The sequence below is a fragment of the Neopelma chrysocephalum genome, unplaced genomic scaffold, assembly GCF_003984885.1.
Source record: "Neopelma chrysocephalum unplaced genomic scaffold, ASM398488v2 Primary Assembly neopelma1_86, whole genome shotgun sequence".
NCBI classification, from domain to species: domain Eukaryota; kingdom Metazoa; phylum Chordata; class Aves; order Passeriformes; family Pipridae; genus Neopelma; species Neopelma chrysocephalum.
In genome coordinates this window covers 2601186-2629133 of record NW_020897748.1, presented here as the reverse complement: position 1 = coordinate 2629133, position 27948 = coordinate 2601186, and the positions used below count along the sequence as shown (strand labels likewise).

General features: G+C 39.3%; 1 protein-coding gene across 1 annotated transcript; it reads left to right on the top strand.

Moving 5' to 3' along the window:
• Positions 1-16: 16 nt before the first annotated feature.
• FZD6 (frizzled class receptor 6) lies at positions 17-27921 on the top strand. The gene is made up of 7 exons (XM_027692337.1): positions 17-120; positions 584-964; positions 17039-17235; positions 20238-21255; positions 23685-23833; positions 25093-25521; positions 25962-27921. The coding sequence occupies exons 2-7, from the start codon at positions 785-787 to the stop codon at positions 26116-26118; spliced, it is 2130 nt and encodes a 709-aa protein (XP_027548138.1). The 5' UTR covers positions 17-120; positions 584-784; the 3' UTR covers positions 26119-27921.
• The last annotated feature ends 27 nt before the right edge of the window (positions 27922-27948 follow it).

Sequence of the window (27948 nt, the reverse complement as noted above, 5' to 3'; positions counted from 1 at the left end):
CGCCCGCCACCACCGGCCCCGGCCCCGCCGGGGCGGGAAGGTGCGGCCGCCCCGCCCCGCCCGCCAGACGCCACATCCTGCAGGTGCCGCGGGGCGGCCATCGCGGAGGGGCCGCTGCCGGTGAGTGCAGCGGGCACCGCGCCGGGCCCCGTCCCGTCCTGTCGCAGGGAGCGGCGGCTCCGACCCGGGGCGGCGCTGCGGGGTGGCCGCCGGGAGGCGGGTCCCGGTGAGGGGGCGGTGGGGGTGCGGCCCGGGCGTGGCGGGGATGTGGCGGCGAGGATGTGGCGCCGGGGCCGCGCCCGCCGAGCCCCGGGTCCTGGGCCGACCGCTCCGCCGGGCCCGCGGGCGCCGATTCCCAGGGCGGGGCTGGGAACGGGACGTTGGGAGCGGCGGTGGCTCCGGGGCCCGGCGGGAGCGGGGGCTGTGCCGAGCTGCGGCCCCGCGGGTGTGTGGGGCCGGGCAGGGCTGCGGGAGCACCGGGCCGGCCCGAGCTGCCTCTCTCTGCGGGCCGGCGGGGAGGCCGGGCGGTCGCCCTCGGGTTGTTTCTGCTGTTCACTGCTCTGCTCCGTCTTTGCACATACAGGCTCGAAGAAGAAGGGATTTAGTAAAATCGCGGTCAGCCAAAATGGGGCAACACCTAAAGCACCTGTGAGGAATCTGTGTATGTGCCTTACTGCCGTCCACTGGAGCCAGCAGAGGAAGATGTGTGTTTTTATCCTTGTAAAAAGCCGGGCTGTCTAACTACTGAACAAAGCGATGTACTGAAATTGGAGATCCTGACAAAATGGGAGCACTTGTGTTCTCTGCGACTTGCAGTTTACTTCTAGCCCTCGTACGAGGGCACAGTTTATTTACATGTGAGCCAATTACTATCTCCAGATGTTCAGGAATGCCTTACAATATGACTTTTTTCCCAAACATCATGGGACACTATGATCAGGACACAGCTGCTCGCAAAATGGAGGTAAGTTCTCTCCCTCCTACTGTAGTATGTAACAATTTTTTTTGTCGTTAAGAAGTTATTTGGGATACCTGTTGTGCTTAGTGACAAAGCAGATAATGTTTAGTTAGTAACGATTCTTAAAGTGTTTCAGAGTGTGCTGGAGCTCCTTGATTGTATAAGCTCTGTGTGAGGGAGCTACAGACTTCCTTCCCTCACCCCGCCTTGGATCCTGTATTAGAGTGGAAGAGGAATGGGTGTAGCATAGCAATGTGGCTATTCAGAGCATTTTGGCACAGCTGATCACATAAGCCCAGGCACCTTACTGTTATACAGAGCAATTGTTGAAGTTCTCTGGGGAAGTAGCTAATGATATCCTGCCTGCCTGAACTCAGTGCAAAAATCGTATTCAGAAGTTGCTCATTGCACCTCTCTCAGCTTCTATCTACTAAGGAGAGGCACCTAAACTTATTCTTAGTCCTATTGGCCATTGCAGGTTTTGCATTGTGTTGTCTTCTGATTGGATGCTGAAGCTTCTGACTGAAAGAGCAACTTTACTCTTTTTTTTTTCATCTGGCTCAAAATAAGCACTTTTCTTACCTGAACTGTAAGTGTGGCTCCCTTGAGAATATGCTACCTTGTGGAAAGGCTTTGCCGATAGCAATACTTGTAAAGGGCGAGAGCCTCTCTAGGTGAGAGGCTTGTAAAACAAGTTTTAAACCTGTTTTAATAATGGCTTTTTCAGTGGTAAGAGGAGGGGGGAAATCTTAACACACATTTTGAAAAGCTCAGTGTCTTCTGCTGTGTAGAAAGTGAAAGACAAGTGAGTTGAAAATTAGGTTTCTGTTTTTAAAAAAAAAATTATAGGTGGTATTGGAGGTGATTACTGTTACTAAAATCTTATTTGCATACTCTTTACTGAGCTTGGAGGAGGAGCTTGGTTCAGTTGCCAAAATATGTTTTTAGTGTTGCTTGGGATAATCAGGATTCCCTGTTTGGCCTCCAGCTGGCAGCCTGGAATGGCACAGGCTTTGGTCTTGCATTGGTTTTGTCAGCCTGGTGTAAATGTGTGGGAAATTCTGGTATCGAGTGTTAAGCCATCTGTATGCAAGCAACTGAATTTAGCTACAGATCTCTGACATGCCATGGGCTTTTAAATTGGTAGTCAGGCTGTAGGCTTCAGTTGTGAACTGTGCAGTGCCTTCTCTAGTCGTCATTTGTCAGGAATGCTTCCTGCAGTGTCTGCCACTTTATCTCCTCAGGTATGCTGCTGCTTTTTACTTGGTGTGTCTTAACTGCAACCATTGAGCCAGCGTTTGTCAGTATTTGTGCCTTCCAGTCATGCTGTTGTTGGGACAGAGAGACCACAGAGCCATTTTTATTATGTTGCTGTGACTGACTTTTCTGAACTGTCAGTAACTCGTGCCTACTGCATGTGTGGAGGGAGCTCCTTCTGGAAAGGGTTCATGGCTCACCTGTCCTTATATAGCTACTTAATAAAAAATTGTGAGGTAGTGAGAAGTTTTTTCCATCTTGTCACCTGTGAATACTGCAGTGGTTGATCACTACTTAGCCAACTGACTGGGTGGCTATGGGGAACAACGGTGTCTATTACCACTTGATTTCCCTACCCTGTTTCATTTCCTTCCTGTCATTGCTACTACCTGGCCTCTAATTTGATATTCCTCACTACTGTAGTGCTGTGCAGACATTTCTAAACTGCCTAATGTGTAGTGGTCTGCCTGCCTTTATTTGTGATCCAGCAGTGCTGATGGACTACCTGGTCAAAGTGAATTTTTAAGACAGCTGCTATCCTGGTGAAAGGGTAAGGAAGTTTCCTCCCATTCTGTTTGTAGCTCGTGTTGAATCTGTTGCTAGCAGTTAGATTTGGAATGAAGGTGGTGAGCTTATGGTGGTTCATTGCTGGGCCTTTTTTCTGAGATACCAGTGTGTACCAATGTCACACATTTTGGTGTAATTCTACACGGTGTCACTAAAAGCACCAGCATAGTTTGTCCCTAGTTGATTGCAACAGAGGACCTTCTCAGGATTGTCACAGTGTTCTGCTTTTCTGGGGACTTGGTGTTGCAGCAGGGGGAGAGGAGTTACTGACTTAGGAAATAGTGTTTAATTTCACTTTGCAGCCATAAGGAGGCAGTGGGTTGGGAGGTGGAGGAGACTTCTGTTGTTTCAAGAGCTTGAATTTTTCTATAATTGGCAGTTCAAACTTCATTCATACCAAAGAAAGAATTTTAATAGTACATTGGCTAAAACTTTCTTTTGATCCTCAGTAGGAATGCTTAAAGGCTTTGGTTTTCAGTTCTATCTTGCTCTTCCCCCTCTCTTCCCCTCCCCACGGCCTGTTCTCAAGACTGGGCATTAGACTAACATCTTAGGATGTAAGGTCTCACTGGGTTTTGAGGCTGATGCTTGCAGTATTTTGCTCACCATATCTTAACCAGCTCTGAGTAAGCTGCTTAGTCATGCAATCTCAAGGAAAAGGGGAAAAGACTTCTTCAAGAAATCAAAAGTATTTTGTGCAGAAAGAGCCGTGATGTTAGGCCAATTTATGTTCCTGTTCCCTTTGAAAACTTCTGGGGAGTGCTTACTCCCAAAAAGGATTAAGATTTGTCAAGGGGACAAGTCTCACCTCAAGGTGAAGTTCACTCTCCAAAACCATGGTAACTCATGATGTCCCATTCTCAAGGCTCTACAGGTGCGTTCTGCTTCAGAGAGTGTTAGAGAGCATAGCCAGGAGAGCTGTGCTTTCCATCTGCTGGTGCACAAAGTCTTCTGTACAGTTTCTCTGCTTTCTGGGAAGGTGTTAAATTGGTATTTCTGGATGGTGTCTTCATAGTAATCCTCCAGGAGAGGATGATGTGGAGCTCCTGTCTCAGGTGATGGTTGCCCTCCAGGAAATCAGCTGATACATGGTCTTTCAGTTCTGCCTCATGTATCAGCTGTTCATAATGATGTGCTATAAACCAGAACACTGAACCACTGAGAGCAGGAAAATGACTAACTCAGTGTTAGGGCCTCTGTTGTGGATGTTTTGGCTAGTGATGATAGTCCCTCTGGGATCTTATTTTCTGTAATAAAAAAGATGTAATTTCCAGTTGCTCCCTCCATTCACATATTTATTTATTTAGTTTAATTCCGAGCTTTCAATTTGGCAGGCTGAGTTTTAGCTTCTTGAGTTTTACTTTATATTTGGATTAGTTCTGTTTACACAAGTGGTGATGTTAGGAAAGTAAAACCACATGACTTTGTGGTGTGAAGTTTTGTGTATGTTAGCTAAACAGCTGCATCACAGTGGAATTGTTTGCAGATGTCTACCATATCTGTGTCTCAAAGCAGTTTAACAGTAACACTGCTCATGTTACTACTAGTTCAGGTTGAGAGGCAGAAGATCTAGGGTTTGTCCGATGAGGAAAAGAGATGGACACAACAGAAGATCTGGTTCATTACAGCTGTACTTAAATAGGTGTTAACTCCCCCTCGTGGTCATCCACAAAACCAAGTCACTTCTAATTCCAAAGTAATTCCTACTTTAACTATCCTGGTTGTCAACATAAGGCATTATTCCAGCAAGGCAAAGAATATTACTGTGTCGTAACTTATGTTCATATCTCTTAATCTGTTCTACTGCAGTTCTGGAATGTGTCCACAAGAGACAAGCCCTTAAGATTTCCTGATGTGGGTAAGATCCACAGGTCTATTGAAGTACAAAGGGAAAAGGCTTGCCAGTGACTTTTTAAAGCAGACTATGGAAAACACTGGAAAATATCCCACAGAGAACAACAAAATACCTCAGAGAGACTGGAAAAATGATTCAGGAGTGAGTTTTCCGTTCACTTCTGAATTCATGGTCATGTGCCAGAATATGTGTGTGTCTATGGAGAGTTAAGTGCAACTGGCTGCAGCAGTGGCAGAAATTTGTGTGAGAACTGGGATCAGTTTAAACAAAACCATTTAGAGGGGTTTAAGAAGTACCTTCAAAAGCTTAATATTGAAATGGCATGAGTTAAAATTTGTAATGTAATGGCTTAATTTGCTTCCACTAAATACAAATTTACAGTTAATTCAATAAAACAATACTTAAAAAAACTGAAAAACCGTTGTCTGCAAGCTTAAATTGGTACATGTGTGTGTCTGTGTGTGTTTATATATATACAGAGGAAGGAGGAAGCTGTCTACCTCTGTAGGTTGGGAGCTTTGGGGAAATAAGTACTGTTTTGTAAGGAGATTATTACTGGGATATCCTGCAAGGTAGCACAGGTGTGAATTTACTAAATTGTTTTCATTTTTTGTGCTCTCTTGCTCTCAGGTGTTCCCAAGAAACATCCACCATCTTTAGTTCTTACAGTGGTTCTTACAGCAACACATTCATAAGCAGTTTTTGCTGATTCCTGTGGGTGCAGTAAATTACAACCATTAAAAAAGTGTTTGTTACCTTTAGTACTGAGGCCCGTTATCAAGCATGATTAGCTTGCGCAGATTGTCTGAAACCAGAGAGGTGAATGTGTGTAATCCTATTACACTGGCTTTAAGCGTATCAGTCATCCACAAAGTCTGCTGCTGCTTTCTCTGAACAGCATTCCTTGTTGCTGGATAATGTGACTAGCACTGCCTTGCTCTTTGTTCTGAAAAGATGTTGTTTAGAATGCATGGGGGTCCAAAGTGATGCGTGTTTGATGAAGAGATGGTAACTGGGGTTCATGGAGATGGTGTTGACAGAGTGATTCCAAGAGCCTCCTCATTATCCATTTTAAGAGGCTATGTCTACACTGGCAAGTAATTTGTGTTACAGGAGTGGATCACTAGGTGAAGTTGTTAGCACATTTCTTACCTGTCGGCTGCATGAGACTGAGGAGTTTTACTCTGGGCTAGATTTAGGCCAGTCCCACTGTGCAGGAAGTCTGAAGCTGGCCTACAGAAGGCTGTCTTCCAGATCTTTCTCAACGCAAGACCTCTGCGAAATACCATGATATCCTGTTGTTGATCTCCTGCACATGTCTGTCCCTTTCACGGTGCCCTGGCTAGTGTTCAAGTGTAGCTGCTGTGGTGGTTTCTTAGTCTCCCTGTCCAGACTGCATCTTGGATTCCCCCTGATCCATACTCTTATGTGAGATGTGGTCACTGGCTAAACCAAGGCACCATAAGTGTGGAGTGATGGCCTTAGTCCTGTGGCTGTAACCTACTCCAGGAGGACACCTGTGGATGAATGGAGTCATGCAGGCTTCCCTGAAGCTATTTATATTGAGAAGGAAAACAGAAACAGAGCTACTGAGTTTGGAATTTCTTTGCCTTCATTGATGGGAGGCAGTTAGGGCTTGGGAGCTGAGCTGATTGGGAGGAACACATCATCCTTTGAAATGGGAAAAGCCAGCAGCGGATACAAAGCTTTCAGACATAGGAAGGTGCGATTTCCAGATTGTCTTAGTGTTTCTAAGGAAGTGGCTGTTGCCCAGTGGAGCATCATGAACTTTATGTGGTCATTAGCAAATCAAATCAGGTAGGACAAGTCTGCTGAGGGTGGTGTGGTGACCATGATTACAAAGGTCATCTTCACATATCTTCCTTTGAATAGTAGACAAGTGGACAAAATAGTATAACATTGTATGCAGGTGGTCCACACGCCTTTTTTCTCTGCTGTCCATGAGTTGTCAAACTGTGTGGGATCAAGCAACTTGTTAACAGCTCACATCCCGTGCATTGGCCCATGGCAGCTCTGGCAACAGCAACTGGACTGTCCTGCAGGCTTTGGTGAACCAGCGAGGTACATTGGTGGACATCTTTGCAAGGCTCGTGATGCTTATGTCTTCTACAAATCTAGCCTAAGAGTGGCAGAGGATTCTGATGTCTTCTTTCTGAAGAGAGCTTTGTGGTGTTTAGGTGTGAGAGATGCTGTTTGTCTGCAGTGCTGCATGGGTCATCAGCCTATGTGAAGCTCAGGCCCTTGTTGGTTGCTGGTGGAAGTGGAGTGCAGGTTTAATTTTCCATATGGAGGATGGATGTGATGTTCAGGGTGACAGCTTGGCTACAAGGTGTTGCCTATGTCTTCACTGATAAAGACCACAAAAAGCAAATGGTCCAGGAAAGAGCCACATGAGATGGGGAATGTGGTCAAATGTCCATGCTTTTTTATTTCTAGTTTGACAGTGCAGTGATTAAATACGACAATTTCTAAAACTAGTGTTGTGTCATCCCTTTAGTTCTCTACTCCATTCCAGAGGAGGGGATGGGAGTATCTGCACCACAGAACTTGGTGGCTTTTTCTCTCTCTCAGTGTTGACTGTTGATTCACCAGCCCTTAGGGGCAAACATGATTCCTTTGTCCCACTTTGCCTTTTTGGGTCTTTTCTGTGTATTGTGTGCATCTGTGATTGCTGTAACACTGTTAATTTGCTTGCCAGAGGAAGAGGTGCATATGTCTGCCCTGTTCTTCTGAACCACAAAGTAGAGATGAGTGGAGACTTGCTTGCTTTCTGCTTAGCCATTAAAAGAAGGGGAGGTGTGCAGGTGTGCATAAGAGTGTGTAAGTAGCTACTGTAAATGGGGGTAGAGAGGGCTGGATAATCAATCTTTAGAGGACAGAAAGGATGTGCTTTTACCAAAGATACCTGCTCCTCTAGATGAGAGCTTCCTGGGAGAAAAAAAAGATTACCCATCTTTCCTGTACTTAAACTTCTGGTAGATCAAGTTCTTTCAAAGAATAACCACATCCTTCCAAGTTTGGCCCATGATGTATTCCCTGGAGGGCCTGCATAACCAGATTTCTTTAGTCTCAGTAGCTACTGCCACAAAGCACTTAGTGGCTAAACTCTCCACATATTTATCCTGCATACAAAAACTAAAAGCAGTTTTTTGGAGAGGGACTGTACCCATCCAGCCTCATGGTGACCTAGCAATACCCATCTGTCCAGGCACCATGTCCCAGCTGCATATTGCTTCACATGAGATAATGCTCTTGCAAGGAAGGTACAAGGTGCACCACTTTAAGAATCCAGTTGTGTGTGGGATCTCTCTGGGAGTATGTGTAGAGATTGAAACTAAACATTATATGCTGAAGGTTAACACAGACCACAGATCACAAGATGAGAGAGAGGAAGAAAAGGTGGCTTTGAGTTTTCAAAACAGGAGAAAGAGGGAAGATAATGGTGGGGAAGGGCACCAAAATAAGTACTGTGGGCTAACAATAAGGAAACACTGTCTAATACAGGTGTTCAGAACTGGGGAGTATCTCAGAGTGTGACCAACTGGAAACAGTGAAAGCAGAAGACAGAGGTAAGAACTGCAGGTGCTGTGGTAGATGACTGCAGCTTCATGGGCTTCAGCGTAGTCAGATGGCTTGTGTTTGCCTGGCTGACATCTCCTATATCACAACAAAGTTGGTATTTTTTAAGGTGGTTTAAATTTTCATTTAAGACTGCTTAAAAATGCATGAAGTAGGCAACAAAGAAATGGTGCAGGCTTGCTACTCCGGTAAGTTGGGTGGTGCTGTTCAGCTGAAGTGTGTCTCCACATTCACAGAGAGGAGTGGGAAGCATGAATCTGCCCTGACTTTTTTGGAACCAGAGCAGTAATGACTTCTACTGGAATTTCTTTGAAATGGGGGGCTTTTTTGAAGATAATCTATAAACATTGTTACGGGAAATCCTCTTCATTGGATTCTGCACAGAAGGTTTAGCAATAAATCCATTTACTCATGTAATGTATGACAAATACATGGAGAATTTAAGATTGAGGTTCTTTTGCTACCGCAGTCCAGATACAATGGAGCTCTGTCTAGACTTCAAATGTTTGAGGGCCTGCAGTATACTTTCCTTCAGTTAACATGTATTTGTCTGTTATGCTCTGTATAGTATACATAAAACCTAAACCAGATACAATATATAATTGAAAACTTTGTATAAATAGTTCAGTTCTGTAACACTTGGGGAAACTTTCTCATGTTTGTTATGGACTGTAGATTGCAGAGGCTGGAATATCTATAATTTAGGTCAAGCTATAATTTAGGTTAGGACCAAAAAAATGCAGTGAATTTTGGTAATGAGCTATTTTGGAAAGTATTGGGAATACTTGTACTTTAGTTTACTTCAGAAAAACTTCTTAGTGAGATGTAATATTCCTGTTACATTGTTTATAACCTTTTTTACAGTTAAAAACCACACAGATATATGTATTTTTATTTTGCACATGAAAATACTTAGGGGAAGCATGGGACTATGTTGTTTTACTACAGAAAGGAATTCTGTAGTTGCTAGATCCCTGTGTGGGCCATTCACTTGGGAGTTGGGTCTGATGATCCTGTTGAGTCCCTTCCAACTCAGAATATTCTGACTGTATATAGTTAATGCAAAACAATACAGAGCTTATAAAAGTAAAAAGCAGAATAGCCTTCTTTATCTTTCTGTGTCTGTATTTGTTTATACTGTCAGTGGCAAGTTTAGTGCCCAGGTGTGATGTTGGAGTAGTTTTTTGGAGTTTGCTTTATTTACCTTAAAGTTCATGAGTGCCTTGCTATCCTACTGACCTTTGAAAGTCCTTCTCCCACATGCCTTATTCCTTACCTTGGTTGGATTTCTGATTAATATTCCCTTCAACTTTGAAAAGCTAGTATGAAAGTTCAGACCTGAATATATGTGTATATGCACACACACATATGTGTGTGTATATGTATATATGTATGTTTATTGCATGTGTAGGGGTGAATGATGGTGAAGACTTTGCAGATACATTTGTTCTTGTTGCAAGTATGTTGAACATTTAGGTGATGAGTAATTCAGCTCCCTGAGCAGTTGCACAGCCCAGGATCTGAACTGTTGCCTGGATAGTTCAGCTTGATAAAGTGATGAAGTTGAGGCCCACCAAGCAGGGGCACCTGGCTGCTTGCTGGCCAGTCCCCGAGCCTCTGCAGTTTATAGCACAGGGTTTTTTTAAGATCAGCTGCCATCCTACTTTGTCTTCTAAACAGCGATGCTTCAGGTGCTGACCGGTGGGCAGCTCCTGCCCCACATGGCTGTGGAAGGAGAGGACTGCTGGGAACAGTCTGGCTTATCAGCTGTTGCATGTTGAGCTGTCCCGTGCTTTGTTCAGAGCCCTTTGAAAGTCCAAGTACATGTTTGGCCTTTGCTGTTCAGTTGAAGGACAAAAATAGACTCATATCTTTGCAAACATCATTGCAGAGCAGCATTGTTTGGCCCACTTGCTTGTTTACTATCTTCCTCTTTCTCTGTGTCACCCTCTGCCAGTTCCTTAAACTCTAGATTTAACTTGAGTAGGAAATTGAACTATTTTGTCTTTTAAGCTACGAGGCAACGTACTTTGTACTTTGACAGAATACTTCATTCTTATTTATGTAAATGTTAAATTGATTACATCTTAAAAATGTTTGACAAGCTTTTAAATTAAACACTTCTTATGCCTTTATTCTGTTGTAAAAGCTGCAGAAAGTATTGCTGCTTTGTTTAAAAGCAGCTTATTAAAATAAAAGTCAAATTTATGTGCTTTTAATGGTTTTTTTTTACCTCTGTCGAATTAGGATGCACTAATAATGTATATTAAACTTATATGTATTCAAATTTATAATGTATATATTTTATATATTCATATCTAAAATATTTTGTTCCTGTCAGTGAATTTTAGTCCTGAAAACTTTTGTTGTTTTACCCGTGTAATTTTAATGGAGTTGAGAAAATATAGATTATGACTGATACTTGCTGATGCCAGCAGTAGTTGATTATTACCCACAACTCAGGTAGGAACATGGAATATATGGGCCCCCAGATGAGTTCATACCATGTTCTGTGGTAATATAAAGGATGGTTGACATTGCACTAACTTTCATGAGCTGCACCATGTTTCTGTTTTGCAGTTCTGCTGTTAAGTAGCAACTTTTAGCAGACATGTAGCAACAAGACGCTGACACTTAAACTGCCTTGGCCTCCTGCAAAATCCTTACATACGAAATTAAAAGTGTCTTTAACTTGCCTTTGATCTAAATCCATCAGTGTAACTTCCAATGGGAAGAACCTACTCTTTTCTCAACCTTGCTTTGAATCTAATTGAACTTGAAAATTTCATCCTTCATTTAGTTTCATGTGTTCGGATGTTTATTTATCATGACTTAGTTAATTGTGCATGAACTAGGAGTCAGAGATTCTTGGCAGGTGATTCACTGTGACCATCAGCAGATGGGCTTGCCAGCCCATCTAGGAGTACTATATGAAGGCATTAATCTCTCTGGGCATGATGCTAATCCTGTTTGCGTCCAGTCCAGAATAACTCTATTGTAACGACAGTGTAGGATTAAATCAACCGTGCCATACTTGTTCTGCTGTTTTTAATTGAAACAGATTATCATTGTAAAAGTGACTAAAGATACTGTGAAGATTAATTGTTAGTATAGTTCTGTGAATATAAAGAGTAATTACTGTCTCTTATTCTGAGACCATTTATGTACACTGTGATTGACAGTGGCTGTATTTCCTAGCTGTCATGTCATGGCTAGGCTTCGCAAATGAAGATTTAGGAAGGCTCTATCCACGTTTGTTACAAATTTCCCAACTATCACATCTGAAAACATATATGTATGCACATATATTTGGGTTAAGGCTTGGGGCTGTACTTCAATTCTATAGTGACACTTACTAGACAGTAAGCATGTTTGTACTGTAAATTATTAATAATTTTCAATTATTAATCATGAAAGTGTCCTGTGAGGAGCGTAGGAGTTGAACTTGGTGATCCTTATGCATCCCTTCCAATTTGAGATACTCTATGACTCCATTATTTAGGTAGGTGTTATTTCCTGTAAAGCAGATATACAGTTTCATGAATAACAGTGTGTACCTTTAATATAGGTAGGAATCTCGGGTACACAGTGTAGTATAATTGTAGAAATACAGATTTAAGCCTGCCTTTGCTTCAGAGACTGAAATACACTGTTATGTAACCAACAAGGTTGTAATGCTGTTGCTTTAGGTCACAAGATTTGTATGAAACCAAGGAAGAGGTGACATTGCTTAACACTGAGACAGTTGGTGTCTGTCCTTGTTTAACTTAGTAAACCTCAGTGTTAACTGGGTTAACTAAGCTAAATGTTTTAACTTGCAGTTAGACCTCAGTAGTTAGGAAAGTAGGTTGTTACTCTCTTAGATACCTGGCTCCAGTGGCTGAACAAAGGCTCTAATCCTCTGTATATCTCAGCAATTCAAGATATTTCCTGTCTCTTACAATCAAGGTTTGCTGTGGCTGATTCTAACAAAGACCTTGATATTTCGGTCCACTGTTTTCTATATTATGTGAGTATCTCTGTGACATTAATCAGCAGAGTACAGAAGAATATTTTCCCTTACTTTTTTTGACATATCTTGGTAGTTATCATACATCCCAAACCCCGCGACGTCTGATCATTTCTGGTAATGCTTTTCTCTAGGATAAAACTGAAATGAGGTACAAGAGAGCATTTTCAGTGTCTGCCTGGAATAATGAACTTGTTTTTCTTGTGTCTTGGAATTGTAAGCCTGCTAAGCACAAAACAGAAGCATCCTGAGTACAAGATCCATGTACAGTTCTCGATTGCAATTTACTTGTTGGTAAAGCTCGTTTAAGAACATGTTTGCACCTAGACCTTTATTCTGTATTTTGTAACATTTGTTTTCGCTTGTCTTAGTTGTGTTACTGTTTGTAGGACCACACCATAACTGGATTTCTGAGGTAGTTTGGCTTTGTCTCTGGAGAAGATATAACATAGACACACCTCATAAGGAATTTAGAATTTACCAAGTCAGATGTTGGTGTTTTGTTAGTGGAAAGTTTGCGTCTCACAGTCCTCAGTTCTTCACTAATACTGCTTGAGGCAGTGCCCCTCCTGCTGTTAAAGACTACATCATCATTGAGTTTGAAGTTGCTATTAGTTTGATGGTTTGGATTTTGGGTTTTTTGTTTGTTTGGGGTTTTGGTTAGTTGGTTGGTTTTAGATTGTTACTATATTCTAGTTTGCGTTATGTTTACTGAGTTTTGTTTCCCATTGTTAGGAAGATGAGAATTTTTATTTTAGGAGTTACATTAGCTGTGTGAGGCTCCGTTTCTGGTTTTTAAAGAGTCTGTCTTCACTCTATTTTTAGCATTGCCATCACCAAATCTGCAGATTTTCATCTCTCTTCTTCATATGACAGGGCAGTGGTTGCTAATGCTAGAAATGCCAAGTGCCCTAGTTTCCTGGAAGAGCCTATGTTGTTTGATTGTACCACGGGCAGACCCTGAACTTCCTGAAGAGGGGAGGACTATGGTACAAGATTCTGAGTTTAATCCCAAACTTGCATACTCAGGACACCAGTGTGTGCATGTGTGCAGCTTACCCAACTAATCACTTGGATAAAAAATGGTTTGTCGTTGGGACATCCATGGTTCAGATAAAGTGGTCTTGAAGCAACTGAATTTTACTGTCAGTGAGCTTGTGATCTTGCCTTTACACTTTTTCCTTCCAGGCGATGCAGCTGGGGGAGAAAATACTTTGGTTTTGGTAAGATTTTGGTTTTATGGTCCATCAGGAACTGCAGACATGCTATTTTCTCTGATGAAACTTTTCCAAATTGGCCAACTGGAAGTGAAGCCCACATTTAAAGATACCTAATTGTTAGCAAAGTTCCAGACACAGTTCCCTACTACTTCTGCTGTTCTTAAATGGTAAAAGCAGGCTGTTGCTGAAAATAAATTTGTATTTTACAAATCCCATTTGTACGTGCTTGAGGCCAAGTTTTACATTTTATAGAGATTTTTTGGTTGAGGGAACTCATTGGCTGTAAAATCTGTTAGAGTTTTTTGAGGGACTCAATGCGTTTGTTGAAAGGGGTAATTCAGACAGTATGTTATACTTCAGTTTTCAAAAAGGTTTTGACATGGTCATAACCTATGTTTTTTTTAAAGAAACTCTGCTGGTAACCCATTGGGGACTTTATTTTCCAGTACTTCCCTGCCTAAGAAGAAAAGTATGAATAAATAAATGTTTTTTCACAGTAAGGGTTATTAAATCATGAGCTGATAGTTTCATGCTATAGCAAATAAGTAACTAGAGTGGTTCCCCCTACTTATCTGTACAGAAAACTCTGATACACAGCTAATTCATAAATGGACCTAGAGGAGGGATAGATAATAAATTTGCTGAGAAAACAAAATTGATGAAAGAATTGCAGATTCTTTCAGCAGTCGAATCTGCTAGATTCAACTGGACAATAAAATGGTAGGTGGGATTTAGGGTTGGAAAATGCATAGTAATGTGTATGGGAAAAAAAATTACTCCCAGAGTAATAAGTATGAGGAAAAATAACTCCCACTGTCTGTACAAGTGGGTGGGCACAGTATTAAATTGGTTGTTGTCACTCAGAAAGAGTTTTTGTCACAGTGCAAATGTGAGGTCAGTGTTCGAATGTAGTCAAGGTAAATAGAAGGTAAAGTATAGTATGAAAGGAATAGAAATCAAAACTGAAAGTATTACTATACTAATGTATAAATATATGAAAAAAGTAGAGTGCAATCTGTTAGCTGTTTGTCAAAACACGAATTAGGTTGCAAAACCAAGAGTTACAATAAACAAATAAAATGCAGTATCTTTCAGCGATGCCTGCTTAAATTATGCAAGATAACTTACTACTATTATATTTTACAAAATGTTTAAGCTTAAATGGTTGAAAAAGGGATTAGATGCATTTCAGGAAGAAAGGTTTGTGAATGTCTTTTCAACACAGTGGTCATGTTATAATCTGCAGCTTGTTTCCTAAACCATTGGTTGTAGGAAACTGGGAGAGATGTCAGATTGGTTACATCCCCCTTGTTACCAGACAGGGTGAGAATGGGGTGTCCAGCTAAATGGTCTGACTTGTAAGGTTAGCTTGTGTTTTCAGAACATCAGACTTCTTGCTCTTGTGTTCGTACTTTCAGGTGTCAAAAGGTAAGTATTTTTAGCTGAAAGAAACATTGTATCGACAATTACTTTTGGCAGCTGAGTCCTTTACTCTGATTACATTACAGGCTAAGCATAGCTTTCTTCCTAAAAATTTGCATTTTTCAACTTATCTGTTAAGGTGGTTTTGGATTTAAATAAAATATGTTCTTTAAACAACAGTGTTTAGCCAACAACAACATGCTTTAGTAAAAGTCTTGGAAACATTTTATTTTTGTTTGTCATTGTCTACCTCTGATATACAGTATCATTGTGTAGTGATTCTTGTGATATTTTATCTTTTAAGTGGCTTTATACAGCAGAAACTCTGTTAAAATGGTAAAGGTTGGTTTTATGCCCTGGCTTTCTTTACCAGCCAACGCTTTCTTTATACTCATTTTCTATATCAAAGGAGCGAGCTTACAATACATAGCTATATTAGCTATGTTGGAAAATTCTATTTAAAAACTGTTAGTTGCTTATCAAAAGAGCTGGTAGAGTTGTTTTTGTAAATAAAAATATTGTGTTTTTTAAAAATCCTTACTTTTCTAGAGAAGGTATTTCTGTTTTACTGAAGTCTGTGAAAGTTTTTGACTGGCAACCCAAAACTTGCTCTAGAGAATTACTTTTTATCAACTGAGATGAACTATGGGTGACAAAAAGGAAGAATTCAAAACAATCAAGACAATCCGTGCAAGACTTAATGTCAAAAGTAAACACAATTTCTATAGGAGTTGAATATGACTACCTAGGCTATTGTCTTTATTTTATCCTAAGTGCCAGGAAGAACAGAGCAAATATAAATTAACAATTGAAAAGAAAAGAAGCATCATAATTATGCAGAGGGAATTTAATTCATTTAGGGTTAACGCCTGACTACTTTCTCCTGTGAAGCCATGCAGTGTTTAGGAAATAATCCAATTTACAGAACTGGAACACAGTATACCAGGACAACATTTCTCTCCTTGTCATGAAATACTCAGATCTTGGGTTCCTACAAAGGCAGCTCCAGAGCAGACGTTCAGAGAGGGGATCAAAATTCTGTGTGCCTGTTGTCATGGCATCTGCAGATGCAGAACACAGCTGGAGTGCTCTGAAGGGTAGTGCCAACAATTTTTTTGTTTCTTTCATAAAGCACTTTTATGTCATTCTTGCTCTGCCTGATCTTTTCTTCCCCTCTCCCCACACATTCCTGTGTTTATTACCAAGGTCCTTTGAGGACTTGTAGATACTCCAGTTTGAAAGCGTAAATTTATTTGCCAATGTCTTTTCTTTTAAACTGCATGTTCAGTAGTAAGACTTGCTCTTCAGGTAAGGGTATATTTGGGATACTTAAAAGCTGATGGAAGTGAGGATGGTGTTCTGAACTCAGAAGCACTTGCAAAAATGACCAGGAACTCCTAGTTTGTCTGAAATTTAACCACATGGTAGTATTTTGGCTAAAACAATTTGCCCTAATAGTAAAACTGATAAAACGTAGAGCAGGAAGGTTGGGGTTTTTTTCCTTAAAAACCTCTCTGACTGTGAATAATGAATTGAATGCGTTGGGCAGAAAATTTCATTCTATGAATTCTCTAATAAGAACAGTCATCAGTTACTCACTGCAGTCATGTTGAGAGAGATTTGAAATGAGATGTTTCAAAAATGAGAAATGATATTTAGACCTCATTAATCAAAAAAACCCCAAACTTCTCCAACATGAGAGAAGATGAGTACAACGCAGCACTTAGGACTGAAAATGTAATCTAACAGGAACAACTGGAACAGACACACCTTTAAAAATCTCAGGGCACTTGTTTAGAAGCTAACTGGTATACAAAGGAGCTCAATGTTTTACCCTATTTTTTAAAAATCCTGGGCTTTTGCAATACCTTTTAGATTTCTAATGTTGACAAGTAGGAAAAATCAGGTTCGAATAGTCACAGATTGGCCAAGATTCCTGGGGCAAGGGCTGGGCTGGAAGTGCTAATGAAGCTTCTTTGCTACTCAGACCAGCAGGTTTTGCTTTTTCGCAATTGCTGAACAAACACTATTTTCTAGTATCTTTTCAAACCTACAGGGGATCAAATGTGAGCCATAGTGATGAAAGTTAGTTTCAATGGCTTGAATTATCTTTTTTAGATTGCTAACCAAAGCTTTTTTCTTCCCTGTAGCCTTTTCTTATTCTCATGAATCTTCACTGTTCACCAGACGTCCACACATTTCTGTGTAGAGCCTTTGTCCCTGCCTGCCTGGATCAAATTCATGTGATTCACCCTTGTCGAAGCCTCTGTGAGAAAGTGTATTCTGACTGTGAGCAGTTGATGGACACTTTTGGAATTGCATGGCCTGAAGAACTGGAATGTTCCAGGTGGGGTATTTCTCATATTGACAGGTGATGGGAGTGGTACTTTCATATGTGACCTGGACTGAGTTGAAAATCTGAAGCAGAATGTTAAATACCACCTTGCTGTAACTTCCTTATTGCGCTGACCCTGCAGTGCTTATGCATGGGACCATTTCTTCATTGAAATTTTTTCATTATTCAAATGATCACCTGCATTTTCTGCTTGTGACTTTTTTTGCAACAAAGCTCTGCAACAGTTCAGTGTTCAGGTCCCTGCAAAAGGAAGCTTTTTTACTGTAAATTTCTGAAAGTTTAAACTATTATATGTTACTGCATAGATTTTGCTTTGGTTTCTGATCTCTAAACTAGGGATGATCATGCTTACTTCATTAGGGAGTTTAGAAGTAACTGCTTGTAAGATAATGAAATACAGAATATTCTGTATTTGAGCATTAAATAGTAGAAGCCTTATCTCACTCCTAACTGCTTAAATGTGCAAACTTAGTCTTGTGTTGCTTTTCCTGTACTGCCGCCAAAAGTCTCTTTTAAAATTTCAGCTATTTCTCAAAGGTGTTCATGTGTCTTTTTCAGATAGATAATACAATATTTGGTGAAAAGATGTCTATATATTTTAAATGGAAACCACTGAAAGCACCCCAGTGCAATCTTCTTGAGATTCTGACCTTCAACTGTGGATATTTATGAATTATTGAGGCCAGATTTTTTTTTTAACACACATCAGGTCAAGAGGTACAGGAAAGGAGCAGAGACTGGAAACTCCAAATAATTTTTCTAACCCCTATGCAGTTGCTAATCTGTGGTAGGGCTGAGGGAAAGCTGGGACAGTAGTCCTGTACATGACCTGTGGTAGAAATCAGTATTGGAGTGAATATGACAAGTGGCATTAATGCCATTTCCTGTAATTCTGCAGAAAAATAGAAGTTGTGGGGTTTTAAAACAAGAAGGCATCAACTTTTCCCATCTAGTGTGAGCTTCTGTGCAACAGTACTGCCCTGAAGGGGCACAGCAAATATCTTCAGGGATTGTTTTGAAAAATCGGGAAAATTACAAATGAATCCAGTTACTCAAGATGTGATATTTTAAATTAAATTATGGTTTTTTGCAGGATTTACCGCAGCTTTAAATTATTTTATTACTGCTAGTATTTACTGAAAATGAAGCGTCTCTGTTCATATGTGAAGTGATGTCTCCTTGGTAGCCAATACTGAGAAGTCCGTGGAATGCAGGGTGTTACAGCAGCAGAGATCCTGCTGCTGGAGCCTTCTGGCATGAGGATGGGAAGTAACTGGAATAGTGAGAGTCACACTTTCGTATTCTTACAGACATCATGGCTAGGCTTCGCGAACGAAGATTTGGGAAGGGCTCTACCCACGTTTGTTACAAGCGCGCTGGTGGCTAAAAAGGCCAATACGCGATAGACAAGTCTGGTTGCAAAAGGCACAGCAGAAAGACTCCTTAGGTGGAATATTCTGCAAGACACGATTCTTTCTGAATTGCCTTTTCTCCTCAAGGGTGATCCTGCGTGCTTTCTCAAAAGCAGCAGTGTTATAGATGGTGTGTCTCCAGACCTCCCGATTGGAGGCCAGAGTAGACCAGTTATGTTGATCAGTATGGCCAAGGCTTTCAGGGAGTCCTTGTATCTTCTCTTCGGGGCTCCTCTCTTGCAGCAGCCGGTGGCAAGTTCACCATAAAGCAGGATCTTAGGGAGTCGGTGCCCAACACAGCTGTGTTTCTCAGCAACATGGCCTCAATACTTGTGATTGCTGCCTGTTCTAGAACAGATGTATTGGTCACATAATCTGACCAGTGGATGTTTAGGATTGTACGGAGGCAGTGTTGATGGAAGCGTTCTAGGAGACGCAGGTGGTGGCGGTAGATGACCCATGATTCGGATCCGTATAAAAGAGTAGACAGCACTATGGCTCTGTAAACACTGATCTTTGTACTTTTCTTACAGACATACATAATGCCAATTAAGACATGGGTGAATGTGTCCATGCATCATGCTCTGGCCTGTGGTTAATGAAAGAGTCTGCCACAGAATCAGTTTTCTTCATTAGTCTGGATTTACTTGGACAGCATGATAATGCAGAGAAACAAAGAACTGACGGGGTTCTTAACTCAAGCTGAGCTTGCAAACTGAATTGAGGGACTCTTGTAATAGTGTTTGACAAAGACTGTTGAGATAACAGAATCTTACTTTAAAAGCTAAAATGCAAAACTTGTTCTTTTTAAACATGCACTTTAACTTGGAATGCATGTGAACATAAATCCCAGTGTGAGCAAATGCTGACCTGCTTGAGTTATATAATCTAATTTGAATATAAGTCCAGCACTGCTAATATGATATTATCCATGTAAAAAGATCACCTCTTGTGTCCAATTAAACCGTGGAGCAATTGAGTCTTGAGCAGTTTTTAAAAGAACATCATAGAGCTATAAAATTGCTAAAATATTGTTAATTTTTTACAGTGCATGTATTTTCTGCTTATATTTTTTTCAGTTAGATATTTTATTGTTGTTGACAATGAGATAGCAGTATAACACAAAAAATTATAATAATGATTATGTACTAGTCATGAATTAATGATGTCAACCTTCTTCCTTGATTGATTGCAGCTTGCGTTTTGACAAGATTTTTTGCTGTCTGCAACAGTCTATTGTTATCCAAATTCAAAAAAACCCTACTGTAAATATTTTATATACGTATGTAAAAGTTCAATAGAATTTAAAACTCTAAAAGAATGGTTACAATTTGAGTAGTGGTTTTATAGTTTATGAAACAACAGCTACAGAGCAACAGTTAAATAAATGTGTTTGAAGTCTTCTAAATTTGAAGTTTGGTTTTTACAGTGCCATCTGATTTATTTTTCATATAATGCACGTTTGCATTGTCTATAAAATTTAACAATGCTTAGGATCAGATTTTTTTCGTATTTCTAAAAAGTAATTCTAGTTGAGAATTAGGGATATTGAGATATTTCCTCTTCTGTTTATTTATTCAGACTAACTAATTGTGATGAGACCGTTCCTGCCACTGCTGCTGTAACCACAAACATACATGGAACTCGGAAGACCCCAGGCCAGATCCGAAGGGATTATGGATTCTGGTGTCCCCGGCACCTCCACACTACCAATGGACAAGGCTACAAGTTTCTAGGAATTGATCAGTGCGCACCCCCATGTCCCAATATGTACTTCAAAAATTATGAATTGGATGTGGCAAAAAGCTTCATTGGAATAGTTTCCATCTTTTGTCTTTGTGCTACACTTTTCACATTCCTGACTTTTCTGATTGATGTTAAAAGGTTTAGGTACCCAGAGAGACCGATCATATATTACTCTGTCTGTTACAGCATAGTCTCTCTGATGTACTTTATTGGATTTTTACTTGGGAACAAAACTGCCTGTAATGAGGCAGATGATAAGTTAGAAATTGGTGAAACGGTTGTTCTTGGCTCCCAAAACAAAGCCTGTACTGTCCTTTTCATGGTTTTGTACTTTTTCACTATGGCAGGAACTATTTGGTGGGTGATTCTTACAATCACTTGGTTCCTTGCAGCGGGAAGAAAATGGAGCTGTGAAGCTATTGCACAAAAGGCCATGTGGTTCCATGCAGTTGCCTGGGGAATACCTGGTTTTCTAACCATTATGCTCCTTGCGATGAACAAAGTTGAAGGAGACAATATCAGTGGAGTTTGTTTTGTGGGTCTCTATGATCTGGATGCCTCTCTGTACTTTGTGCTTTTGCCGCTGTGCCTTTGTGTGTTTTTCGGTCTCTCTCTTCTCTTAGCTGGTATTATTTCTTTAAATCACGTGCGCCAAGTCATCCAGCACGATGGCAGGAACCAGGAGAAGCTAAAGAAATTCATGATCAGAATTGGAGTTTTTAGTGGTTTATACTTGGTGCCACTGGTAGCACTTCTTGGATGTTATGTTTATGAACTGGTCAACCGGAAAATCTGGGAAACGACTTGGGTGTTTGACCACTGTGACCAGTACCATATTCCTTGTCCTTATCAGGCAAGTAACAGTTTCCTTTATAAATAATACTGTAAAGTTAACTAACAAAACCCCTTATGCTTCACTGTATCTGCCATGCAATTAGTAAGTTATTTTCACATTAAGTAATCAGTTCAAGAACATGGAGCAATTAATTCTTTTTTAAGTCAAAATCAGTGGAATGATACTTTTGCTTTGAAAATTTTCACTAATTGAATTGGTAGCACTCAGCAATTAAATTCCAACTCACAGGTCTAACAGAATATATAACCTTTACGATATTTGAACTTCATGTTAGAAATTTGCCTTGGAGGAGGATCATTCTTCACGATATTTGTTCCTAAAAGTAGTTGCTCAGTACTTGGGTGCCTAGCTCAGTATCAAAGTGCGTAAGTTGAATTTTCATCAATTTCAGTTGAAGCTGAAATAGTGATTTGTGAAGATCCAGACTAAATTGAATTTTAAATGCTGCTTATAACCAGTGATTTAAAATCACTTTTGTCTTTTTTTTCTTCGAAGTGTAGAAATGTAAAACACTTGAAATTACAGAACAAATTTCCGGTATATTTTTTCCACAATAGTTGTCATTTGCAGACTGATTTTCAGAAATGCAAAGAATTCTTTATAAAAAACAACCAAAGAAAAAGCAAATAAAGAAAAAAAACTCAACAGCACTTCAAATTATGGAGGTGATTGTATTTAATATTTGACTCTTAAAAACTTCCTTGGAAAAGCTTTTAAATTAAATCTGCCTGTGTTCAGTGCTCTCTGTGGATTAAATCTCTTGCAATTGCAAGGAGTTTTGTATTACAAATTACTTACAAGTAATTTGTAATATTACTTACAAGTAATTTGTGGTTTGTTTCCTTCCATTTAAGAACAAACATACAAGCAAACATCCCTAAGAGAAATGCAAGTGTCTCATGTCATCTTTCTTTGCATTACACTTACCATCTCTGTTTTTGCTGCAATAAAATATCATAAAAATGAGAAATATAAACACAGGCTTTATGAAATGATAAGGGTTGATCTCTTTACATCCTTAAACATTATTTATTATCCTCTGGATTGAAGTCAGTGTAAGCTGAGAGTAGCACAGTTCACAGACAGCTTGGTTATTTGTGCTTCCAATAGTGTTTCTTAACAAGTATATTTTGACTTCAGCGGGTTTTATTCTGATTTCCGTATCAGCCTAAATGGTTTAGAATATATAAGGTTGAAAACAAGACACTTATGTTAAAAAAAATAAATCAACAAAATTGTTTTGTAGTGCTTAAATATAAGAGCTTGGCATAATAACACAGGAAAGAGCATGTATTTTCATCATTTAATTAGCCTATTGGAAAGAAGAAATAGCAACAGGAAATGTTAACAAAGATTTATTTTATGGGCTCTGTCCCTATAGTAGACAGTGTGTGCTAATTGTGGAGTAGCTTAAAGTGGCATGCTCAGCTTTGGCTTACCTGAGCTGGCTTGTAGACTCTTGTTACATTGGCCAGATCAAAACCAAATGAAAACAAACTTCAGTTTAAGTGGCTAATGTTACCTGCCTAACAAAAATAGTGACTTTCATAGATGGGCTGGCAGATAAGCCAGGTAACATAAATTAAATCTGCAGAATGGGAGAAGATAATGATCTCTTACTGAGTTAAATGTCTCAGCTCCTATGATACAGTTCTGCAAATAGGTGGATTAATTTTGCAGTAAACAGAAAGCTACTGTGTAGTTCCCTGTGGCTCCTTGAAGATGCTGTCTAATCTGATTAACTCCCAACTAATCCTTACACTACCTGAAGGGAGCCTACAGGAAGGATAGAGACTTTTTACAAGGGCATGCGGTGACAGGACAAGGTGGAACAGCTTTGAACTGAAAGAGAGTAGGTTTACATTAGATATTAAGAAGAAATTCTTTACTTTGATGGTGGTGAGGCCCTGGAACAGGTTGCCCAGAGAAGTTGTGGATGCCTCATCCCTGGAAATGTTCAAGGCCAGGCTGGATGGGGCTTTGATCACCCTGGTCTAGTGGAAGGTGTCCCTGCCCATGGCAGGTGGTTGGAACTAGATGGTCTTTAAGGTCCCTTCCTATATGAACCATTCTGTGATTCTGTGATCCACTGGCTGTTTCTTTTAAGTTGAAGGGATAAATCTTATACATACATACTTATCTCTGAAGAACATGTTTATAATGTTATTGCTCCCCAAATTACCTTTCCTTTCAATTTAAAAGAAAAATATTTCCATCTAAAAAATCTCTGTGTGTGTTCAGCTGTAGACATGAACCGTGTCTGACTTGACTGTACATGTCTAACATTTGCCTGCAGTACAAGCCTCAACAAAGAACAACAGCCATAAGGAGAAGGTCTCTCATTTACGTAATTTGTTTTCTGCATTTAAAAAAATAAATCAACAAGTGTATTTTTTTCTTTGCATTTATTAAACTTTATCTTCTAGGCAAAGGCACTAGCAAGACCAGAAATATTTTTGTTTCTGATGAAATATTTGCTGACATTAATTGTCGGCATATCTCCAGTGTTCTGGGTGGGAAGTAAGAAGACCTGTTCTGAATGGGCCAATTTCTTCAACAGAAACCGCAAAAGAGAGTAAGAAAAATTTTTTTATTCCTGTTTGTTCAAGTGTGTTCTTAAAGTTGGCTTTAAGACATGTTTCTTTATATATAGCTCAAGTAATCAAAATGTTGTCCTGAGACTTCTTTTTCAGACTTTAAATGCTGCCTTTGGGCACCAGCAAAATTCCATTGGAGTTGGGGGAAGGTTTACACATGCAGTGACTTTTTGACATTCTCAGAAGATAGAAATTTTTTTCCTCTGCTGATTTCTCTTTTGTAGAGCAGAAGGCATGTTGCTGTGTTTAGCATTGGCTAATACATCTCTGGTTTCGAATCGAAGGAGGGAAGATAATTTCAGTCATCAGTTTAGTTCCTTTCATGTGTTGTGACCACTTCATTTGACACAGTACTTTGTGGTGTTTACTGTCATGCAATAATAGTATCGTCTGCTTTTCTTCTCTGCCAGGCTTATCTTGTTTTAAAATTAATATTTATTGAACTCTCCTTACTATCACTTTTATTGCATAAATCTAGTGTTCTTTATTTTTTTTCTGAAAGAGGAGTATTCAGTTTTATTACTTAATTTTAGTAAATTTATATCTATGGATTTAAGCAGCTTATAAATTTCATCTCCATTTCTTGTAGTTGTAATTTTTCAATACTTTCTTATTCCTTGATTATTTCTTTTTAGATTATCTATTACTTATAAATTATACTGTGGGTTTAGATTGTTTTATTTCTTTGGATTTCCCAAGGCAGTAGTCCTTAAGCTCCTTTGATTTTACATTTACATTCTTCAATGGTCAGCTTATGGCTACCTTTCCCTCTACCCTTTTTTTCCATTTCCTGTATAATTTTTTCTTGTATTTCAGATGTTAACTGCTTTCAGCTACAAGGATTTAAAAATAATGAAGTAATTTTTATAATGCTTACCTTTCTTCATTTGAATGAGGTTTACTTTATATAAAGTTAACTTGATAATGTAGCTGCTTATGAGCTAATCCTTCTTTCCTCTCTTAGATCATTAATGTACTGAAGTCATTAAGACCAGCTTGCAGAAGTAAGAAACGTAGAAATCTGCTTTATTTAATTGTTCCACAAACATAATTACTTTGGCACTATTATGATCAGATTTTTTTCTTTTCACATATAATTTTTTTTTCTTGTTCATTAACATCCATCTCAGATTGCATCACTGGTTGCTGTTCTGTCAGGGTTTTATGTCTGAGTCTTTATCACATTATAGCCAAGGTTATCCTCTTCATTCAGTTACGTGCTTGTGTTCTCTTTCAGTCCAATAAGTGAGAGTCGAAGAGTGCTGCAAGAGTCATGTGAATTTTTCTTGAGACACAATTCCAAAGTTAAACACAAAAAGAAGCACTACAAGTCAACTTCACACAGACTTAAAGTCATTTCAAAGTCAATGGGTACCAGTACAGGTGGTGCAACAAATCATGGAACTTCTGCAGTAGCAATCACTAATCATGATTACTTAAGCCAAGAAACTGTTGCAGAAATTAAAACCTCTCCAGAGACATCTGAGAAAGAGATAGAGGCAGAGGGAACATCAGCCCGAAGAGTCGAGGAAGGTGAAAACAGTGGAGATCAAATGTTATCTGGTTCTAAATTGACCATGGATCAGGTGGAAAGAAGAAACAAAGCAGATGGCACATGTCATATGAGTAGCTTGACTGAGAGTATGAAGAGAGTAGGTGAAGGAAGGTAAGGCACCTGAACTCAATCATTTGCTTGTTTATGCACATTGCCACTATTGTTGTAAGTTTTCCATTCCTTTTCTCTGAAGAATCAGTATACTCTCAATATGCAGCTAACCCACAGTAGCTGTCAAGAGAACTTACAGACTGCTCCATGTGGCCATGTGTCTTTAGCATATGGGCTATTTTGTATATTTGTAGGATTCTCCTTTTCTATGTAAGTGCTGAGTGCTGGAGCTTCAGCTCCAAAAAATCTATGACTGCACTTCAATGGTGATGGATCTGAAAAACAACAATAGTGACCCTAAGCTTGGAAAAGCTTACAGAACTGTATTGCATTCTCTTGAAAAGAATACAACTGAAAATACATTATGATTTCATTGCTCATTTTTTTCCCATTGTAATGCACTGTGCTTAAAATTGACTGGTTTTTTTTATTACTTGCAGAATAATTCCTAAAAATGATTTTAGTGAATCTCCTCCACTACAAAGCAGCTATTCCCAAATACCTGATGTCTCACAGTCAGCTTCCATATCCCTACTTGTCTACTCAGCTTCAGACACCAGAAGAGAGTTGGATTCAGGAAACAGTTCAAATCCTTGAAAGATTGAAATTTTATATGAACATTTGCAATTAATAAAACTGACATGAATTCTGTGTTACACTGGAAATAATGGATATTCTGTGCCTTATTAAAAAACACACATATCTTGCTTTGCACTTAAAAAATGTATGTTTTGTTGTGGAAACAGCTAACAATAATGTACTGTATTTAATCCTATCCAGGAATAATGGAAATTGAAGTTCTGTAGGACATGGCAGTAATGTAAGAAAAAGATGAGAGATAAACATTTTGTGATAAATTGCATTAAAGTAATGCTTAGAAAGCACTGTTACTTTTCAAGATATAAAAGTTCCATCTGCCTCTTTGATATTTTTTAACACTTGTTAATTTTTTTCTCTTTTTACTGTCTCTTAAACAATAATATCACTTAAATAAGGGATACACAAATTTATAAATACTCTCTAAATTGTGTCTTGTTTTATCACTTACAGCACTGGTTTATGGTAGCTTGTACACTGAATATGAAAGGGAATCTGGAATTATAGCAATTTATTTTGTACATAAAAATGAATTTTGTAAATAACTGACTACATAAGGTCAATCTTTAGAACTGCTGTATTTGTATGTATTGTACAAACTTGGGAAAGTTCACATGCTTCTCTTAGGGGGTTGCTGAAGCCAAGTGTCCCCTGATGATCAGACAACATGAGTCAGTTCTGAGTAAAGCAGGTTGTACCTTTATCTATGACATGCACCATTATCTAGGGTGAGACTGGCTAGGCACTTGTGTGTCCTGTCACAGGGATGATGCAGTAGGGGCAGCACTGTTTCAGAAAAATGCCTCTTGGAGCCTCTGCTGGCATGGTGTTCCAGAGCATTGTACCGAAGGAACACTTCAGACCCCTGGCCTTGGTGGGCAGAATCTGAAGCACACACTTTGGGTTTTTGTACTGAGCTGCAGTGAAAGCTCGTTTCACGGTGTTTCTATGAGAGTAACTTAATTTTTTATATATTCTGTAGAGAAATATCTTGCAAAAAATAATGTGTTGAGTTATTAATATGCAAACTTGTTTAACAATCTATTTACTCAGAAGATGGCCTTAATACTTTTTCTACAAAGCTTAGTTTTCTATATGCTACGGTAATGTATTTTCTCTAAATCAAAAAGGCCTTAATACACGTAGCCTTTCTTATGATAGGGTGGTTCTCAAGAGCTACTGATGCTGATAACAATTTCATCATTTGGCTTCAATTGAGTCAAGATTTTTTAAGAGCCAATGGGATTTATTACTTGAGATAATTTGGAAACAGGATTTTGCTGTTTTCAAAACATGTCAATGCATTTTGTAAGACTGTCCATCATCTTGCATTTGATAACTAAGAATATTTCTCAATATTTTGATATTATGCAGGGAAATTACTGTGTTTGAGTTTGGGCAGCATTCATGGTGATGCTTTGAACAATGAAAATTGCATGGTACAAAGGGCATGAAAATGCTGGAACAACAGGAACTATAGTTCTGATAAACCAAAGTTACTTGTTTTATCCGTCATACATTAAAAATGGAATGTCTTTATATTACAGTGTCTGCATTTTAGCATTTGTAATTTATTGCCTTAAATGGGATATGCTCTTTCTTTTAGACTTTCCCCATTAAAAATAATCAGAATTCTTGTTACTGAGAAGTACAGTGAGAAAGATGAAAAATCTCCTGTGAAAATGCACAATAAATACCCTTCATTTTTCTAATTCTGTTTGTAACCAGGTAACTTTATACACATGTTCAGTAGTTTTGTTATTACTGTATTTGTTAGTAATAAAATATACTGTTGTATAGTAAGAGCTTCTGAGTTGGTATTTCATAGTA